Below are 7,293 nucleotides of genomic sequence, written 5' to 3' on the forward strand. Positions count from 1 at the left end.
AAAGTTTCATATATTTGTTAATCAAAAGAAAAAAAATTTATTGCTTTCATATATTATACTTTTCCCCATAACGGGTCAAACTTTGATCTCATAAAAATCATTAAAATAAAAAGGTAAACACAAAGGCACAATAGACCAAAACTCACTCACGGGTAAATTGTTTTGTTGTTTAGGAGTTAGGGCTCATAGGAGGCTTGGTGTTCATTGGGTAAAAATTAAAAATAGCCATAATAAAATATTCCCGTCGTCTCTAATCTCTACAATTTATCTCCCGAGTTTAAACAAACAAATACATTCGAAGAGAATATTTGCTTTTACATCGTTTTTTATTTTTTTAATTGGGACTTTATTTTTTAAAATAGTTTTAATTTATAGTGTTCCCCCTTAATAATAGCTTTTTAATAAAGTAATATTTGTCGAAAATTACGAATTTGTTGTTTAATAAACAATGAGTTCTTATATGGAAAAACCACAAAATTTCATTAAAAGTTTTACAAAAAAAGAAGTGTAAACAAGTTAAAATAAAATAAGATTATAGCAAGATCCACTAAAACTTTAAAAAAAAAAAATTAGGATGAAAAAAAAGGAGCGATATGTTTTCAATATTTTTACAACAAATTATAAGTAATAAATTTTTATTGGTTCTAATTTAAATTCACAACAAATATAATCATTTCTATAATAATAAAAAAATGCACAATTCCATTAAAAAAAAACTCAGAATATTATCACAATACTTTTTTTTTTTTTTTTTAAGTTAGGATGAGTTTGGATGTAATTTTAACCTATAATAAACCGACACCTCAATTAATATGATTTCTCAAAAAAAAAAAAAAAACCCTCAACTATTATGAAATTTTATGGTATTCATAGAACTCCTAAAAAAAAGAATACCACTAAATATTGTGAGATTTTGTGGCGAATATCCACTTTTTTGTTTTATAAATGAGAAATGCTATATTAATAACATTTTCACAATAAATTTTAAATAGCAATTTGCTATTAGTTGTTAGGAATAGAAAAAAAAATTAAGTTGTAAATTTAAATTAGAGTTAATAACAACTTCTCACTTATAATTTATTGTAAAAATTTTATAATAATATTGTGCAAGTAAGAAATTTTTTTCTATTTTTAGTTATAAACAATGGGGAGTCACTTTCATAGAAACAGAGGAGAGAGACAAGAGGGCTTTTCATTTGGTTTCCAATTCTAACTGTTGAAAAAAAAAAAAAAAAAACCAAAATCAAAGATAAAAAGCCCTCCCTTTTCAGTTCCCTTCTCTCAACTGTCTCTCCGTGTACAACTCGCGTGCCCCACGAGTCAGAGAGAGAGAAAGAGAAAGAGAGAGACCAAAGAGAAACAGGAATCAGAATCACAGAGAGAGAGAGAGGGTCTCTTTTTTAATTTCAATTATCGATTATCAAAATAACGCGTTGCTCTATTAAGTCTAACCCCTCTTGCCACTTAAAACTCTCTCATCGTTGTTGTTGTTGTTGTTTTTTTTTTTTAATTTTTATTGCGTCGACTTTGTGATCTTCTTCCTTTCTAAAATCAGATCTCCAATCTTTGAGGATCTGGTTCACCATACCATCCAAAACGCTGCGTCTTGGCCGATTTTGATTTTCTAAGAAGAAAAAGAGGGGGGAAAATTAAATTAAATTTATTTTTGGGGTTTTCGGAGGAAGTTGTTTAAGGTTGATACTTGATATAAGCGTGATTTAACGATAGACTGTAATTGAAGAAAGTTTTTATTGTTTGATTTTCGGGTGATGAATGATGTTGACCTCATTGGTTTGGTCGTGAAGTAATATGGAAGTAGTTGTTACACACAAATACGATGACGCTTTACATTGGTCGCGAAGCTTCAAAGGTTGGTTGGTTCTCTCGTTACCCTCTTTGTTTTGTACTATGTTTTGCACAATTATGCAATCTTGTTCTTTTTTTCTTTTTCTTTTTTTATTTAAATTTAAATTAATTAATTGATTGATCTGGGTTTTGTTACTGTTATGGATGAGAAGCTGTGGAAAAGAGTTTGTGCAGAGGTAACAGCAGAGATCACCCTTCTTGCCGAGAATTGGAAATACCTTCTTGCCGGTCTTATTTTTCAGGTTCAACTATTTTGATCCTTTGCTCCATAATTTTATGAATTCAATTTCTATTTTGCTATTATTGTTTAAATTAGCTTCCTCTTTTTTTTTTTGGTTGGGGTTGGAGGATTTAAACCTCAACTCCTTTTTCACACTTGTACGAGGAGAATAGTGACTAGTGAGCTTGTTGGTCATGTTTTGGGGTTTATTTCAGATAGGCTTGCTTGGATTTGTTTGTGGGAATGAACATTAAAGTTGCATTTGTGTTTGTTTGGATTTTAGTGTTGAGAGGATGGATCATGTCCTCCTTGTTCTCTATAAAGACAATAAAGGAAGTGAAAGAACCGGTAAAAGGTTATGGTACTTTTTTTTTAAATAATTATTAAAGATGATCTATGCTCTTTTTAGTGCAAGGTAAAGTTCCTATCTGGTAAATGGCCTTGGTGTCTTAATTAATTTAAATTTTTTTCTTCATTTGGGTACGCTTAATTAGTTTGGCATTGGTTATTTGTTAGTGTGTTTGAATATGGTACTCTTTATAGCAACTATTTTTTTTTTAATAAACTTCTTTATAGCTACTAAGTTGAATGTATGTACGAGAAAACCCAAGTCCTTGATTTCTCCACCCTTCCTCAAAGCTTTGTTTTTGTGTGGTTCTTCTTGTTTGAATTGTTATGCTGTTTTGTTCTTTTATATATGCCTAATAAGTGACGTATACTTCTTTTTACAGTACATACATGGTCTGGCTGCTCGAGGAGTTCATTATCTACATCGGCCAGGGCCATTACTTCAGGATATTGGGTTTCTTCTTCTTCCGGTCTGTATCAATTTGTTCTCTTTTTTCTCCCGGTTTGTGTAATGTACTTCTTATTGTAGAATTCTTTTCTTATATTTAATCTTTATGTGAAAATAGGAACTTGGGAAAGACAAAGCTTATATCAGTGAGACTTTATTCACCCTCATTTTTATATCTTTCTTCTTGGTAAGGCTTTGCTGTTGTCTTTGCTATCTTGGTTATATATCTTTGTATGGCTGCATCTGTAACCATTCTTTTCCTGTTTGAAGAGCTGTATTCTAGAGTGTTGAAACTGTTTCCATTGAATTATGTTCTTTCTTTGTTGCATCTGGAATTAGGATTAATGGAAGACAACATGCTAAATTTTGTACATTTAAATTCAGTGCTTACTATTTTTTGATAAGCAACTCACGTACCTCCTGCAATATGCCTTTCTCATTGCCTCCACGAGACTATTGATTTTCCTGTTGCCTTCTTTGTTCTATAAAGTTAGGCAAATCGGTTTATTAGGAATGTGCACTATTTATTTGTAAATTATACATGCACCTAATAAGTTATTTGAACCCATGACCTCACCCTTCATCACATTCTTATAGTTGATGTGCATGCTATGTTATTCTTAAGAAGCGTAGTTCTTGCTCAAAAGGTTTTGTAAAAAATTCCTTTGAATTGTTTATATAAAATACTTTTGGATATTATTTGATTATATAAAGGAGGCTCTTCTGCTATATTATTCTTTTTGAGTCGATTCTGAAAGCTAGGATAAGAAGCACCTCATGTTATGATTCAGATAATATTGTTTTAGTCATGCATGTAATTTGTCATTTCTAGTGGTTCTCATTATATAGTTGTTAAATGCTTTAAATTTGCCTGGATTTTTGTCTAATTAATTCACTGTCTGGGCTGCTTATAACTTTGGTGATTGTTAAATAATGTCCTATTGTTGCTACCCATTTCTTAAGTATGCCATATCTTCTTTCACTAAGGTTTATTTCCCTTTCAGTTTCAATTGTACAGAATCACTTTTACTGTGTTTTCCAAAAAAAAAAAAATCCTAATAATGTGAATGTTCTTTTGCAGTGGACTTTCCATCCGTTTATTTTGAAGGGCAAAAGGATCTATACAGTTTTACTTTGGTGCAGGGTTCTAGCATTTTTAGTTGTAAGTGGCAGTTATATTAAGTATTCTTTTGTGTTGTCTATATCTTGATGGTAATGTAGAATCATTGATAAGATAATATTGTTATTCATAGTTGCATGACAATTTGGAACATTACTAATTAAATTTTACATTTGTAAATAAACTTGTTTTTAGAAGGAAAAAAAATTATTGAAAAAATTATCAACATTTCATTGGCTCTTGAGTTTGCCTTTTTTATTATTGAAAAAAAAAATAGTGAGTCAATCCTATGCATCATTCTATATAAGCACTTGAACCAGAATTATAGCTCAGTTCTTATGCTTGTGTAATCTCCTATGCTTGCTAGATGTTCTTTTATTTTTTGGTTTACCAGCTCTATCTTTAATGTTAGGTGTAGAAAGTTGGTTCTCCTATGTATGGATTTCACCTTATTCACTAAAGAAATAGAAGTGAGGTGGTAATTGATTTTCAAAATTTGCATTATCCAAATTATTAAGGAGAAAACATTTCAATATATACTAGAGACTTGTAATTTCCACGTAGGCTAATCCTTTGATAGTTTGAATTTTTATGGATGACCTCCTAGCGGTCAGTAATGTGGGTTGTTTGGCAAGAGAGTTTCTGGTAGGTATTTATGTGGGGTACACCATTACATAATTGCTATATTTTTTATCAATTTGATGATTAATGTTCATTACTCATAAAAAATAATGAATATTGTTTATCAATTTTAGAAGTGGACCATTTTTTTAGCCTTTTTTCTTATCAGTTGATATTTGTACTTTCAGCAACATTAATTGATATCATGATGCATTTTTGCATTTGAGTAATGCTAAATCCATGCTTGGTTAGCCAAATGATACGTTATATAAATTGTGAAGTGACTGTATTGAACCAATTTGTTATAATGAGCAAAGATTGCTAACTAAAGGCAAACTCCTGCTTTGATGATCTCAGGCTTAATTTATTATTATTATTTTTTTTTTGTGTGCATTTTTTACTTGTGGTGGTAGCAGGGGTGGGATGGTGATGGATTAGTCAATTCTTGGGTTTATTAATCCTCTTGAGAAGATATAATTTATGAAAGTGATGCTTGAATGTCTTCTGATGGTTGGTTTGTGTATTTATTTGCTGCACAGGCTTCTCAAATTCTACGGATCTTCACATTCTATTCTACCCAACTTCCTGGTCCAAACTATCATTGTCGTGAGGTAGACTCTTTTTGTACCATAAGTTGCTCTGAATTGAAGGGCTCATTTTGGAAATTGTGCAGTCATTTTTAATTTTTCCCCTGCTAGTAGTAAATAACCTCTTGCTACGTTATGAAGGGTTCAAAACTTGCCACACTGCCTCGTCCTGATAGTGCACTTGAAGTCCTATTGATTAATTGTGAGTGACTCTTGTACTACTGAAGTACTTTGCCTTAATGCTAGGAAATAGTACGTATTTGTGCTCATTTTGTTTATTGAAAATGCAGTTCCTCGGGGGATAGTGTATGGTTGTGGTGATTTGATTTTTTCATCACACATGATTTTTACTCTAGTCTTTGTGCGCACATACCAGAAATATGGCACGCGAAGGTAAAGTTCGACTTATAAATATTGATGAACCCAGTTTGACTTCTAAGCTAGCTGATTGTCTCTGACTCTCTGGGTAGAGATTGTGACCGCTGTTTTTAGTTTTGTTTGACTTGTTTAAATCTAACTTCACAATGCTACCTGACCAAATGCTATCTTGGTGATATGTGGTTCCAACTGATCTTAAATTTTTATTATGCATCATTGCAGGTTTATAAAACAGTTTGCTTGGTTACTTGCTGTGATCCAGAGTTTCTTGATCATAGCATCCCGCAAACATTACACGGTTGATGTTGTTGTTGCATGGTATGGTCCTCTTTCATCTTTATAAACTTCTACATTTTCTGAATAAAATTTACATTTTGTTCACAGTTCTCTCTATGATTCCCCTGCAGGTATACTGTTAATTTGGTTGTGTTCTTTATAGACAAGAAATTGCCAGGTTAGGAATCTGCCACTGTTATTACTAAAATTCTTGGTTGACAGTCTTTGGGCAGTTTCATTGACTTGTGTTGTTACTGCAGAAATGCCTGATCGGACAAGTGGAGCATCATTATTGTTACCCTTGACTTCTAAAGACAAGGATAGCAGGAACAAAGAAGAGAATCACAAGCTCTTGAATGGGAACTCAGGAGACCCTACTGATCGGGTATAGTGAATCAGTTTTATTTTTTTTATATGTTATCACAATTGAAGTTGAAGCCAATTATCTCTAACCTCAAATGGCACCTCCTCTTCTCGTAAGAGTAAGGTTGAGGTTAAGGTTAAGGTTGTGGGTTCAATAACCATCGGGTGTGTAATTACTGATAAAAAAAAAGTTATTATAATTGAAACATGTTTGTGTTAAGCTGTGACTTAGATAAGCATTACATTGTTTCCAGAGGCAGAGAACTCAAGTCAACGGCAAGAATCTGGAAGATGGCAATACAGGCCATCCAGATACTGCTATGAATGGTGTATAGATAATAGAAGCTGATGCTGCTGCAACAACAGGAGCTGCAACAATGATTGCTGGTTAGATCTTCATGCATTTTAGAGGGTTGAGTGGATTGTATGGTGGGTTGTCGTTCCTGTGTTAGCGGTAACCTAATTTGTTCCAGTTGAAATGGAATTTGGCTTATGCTTAATTGAATTTTGTGGTCCTGCTCCTTTAATGTCATGGTAAACATAATTTAATATCAGCATCAGCTTGTACCTTCTTTTATGTCATGGTTAAAAATTTTCTATCAGCATCAGCTTGTACCTTCGAATTTTCCATGTTTCCTATTAATATATTCAATTTTCTATCATGCAAATTTTGTTCCCTTGTGCTCTGCTGATAAATCATCATCTTTACTTTTACTATTTAATTCATTTTGCAAGGCAAAGAGATCATTGTCACGATTAATTATTTGGTTTATACCTTTTTAAGGGTTTGGACCCTCCATCTCTGTCCAAATTAGAGCGATTTTATATGGAAAATTATTAAGTATTCTCGGAGTATGATGGCATTTTGGTTTATCATTTCATATTATTGGTAGGTTTTACTAATTAAATTCATAGTAGAGTTTAGTATAAATCTTATAAGAAACAGGACCCTATCATAGAATGGATGGAATAGATTGAGTCCCAAAGGATCCAATTCTTGCAAATGAATGGGTGATGAGTTATTGACACGAGGGAGCACATGGTGGCTTTTGTTGTTTTCTATATG

The 7,293-nt window shown here is 32.2% G+C and overlaps 1 protein-coding gene across 1 annotated transcript; it reads left to right on the forward strand.

Moving 5' to 3' along the window:
* The first annotated feature begins 1,283 nt into the window (after positions 1–1,283).
* Positions 1,284–6,895, forward strand: LOC142610627 (phosphatidylinositol:ceramide inositolphosphotransferase 1). Its single transcript, XM_075782491.1, has 12 exons — positions 1,284–1,870; positions 2,019–2,108; positions 2,818–2,904; positions 3,001–3,069; positions 3,964–4,044; positions 5,163–5,234; positions 5,352–5,412; positions 5,501–5,603; positions 5,811–5,906; positions 5,996–6,042; positions 6,125–6,249; positions 6,482–6,895. The coding sequence occupies exons 1-12, from the start codon at positions 1,838–1,840 to the stop codon at positions 6,560–6,562; spliced, it is 945 nt and encodes a 314-aa protein (XP_075638606.1). The 5' UTR covers positions 1,284–1,837; the 3' UTR covers positions 6,563–6,895.
* The last annotated feature ends 398 nt before the right edge of the window (positions 6,896–7,293 follow it).

The sequence above is a fragment of the Castanea sativa genome, chromosome 9 (assembly GCF_040712315.1).
Source record: "Castanea sativa cultivar Marrone di Chiusa Pesio chromosome 9, ASM4071231v1".
Classification (NCBI taxonomy): Eukaryota; Viridiplantae; Streptophyta; class Magnoliopsida; order Fagales; family Fagaceae; genus Castanea; species Castanea sativa.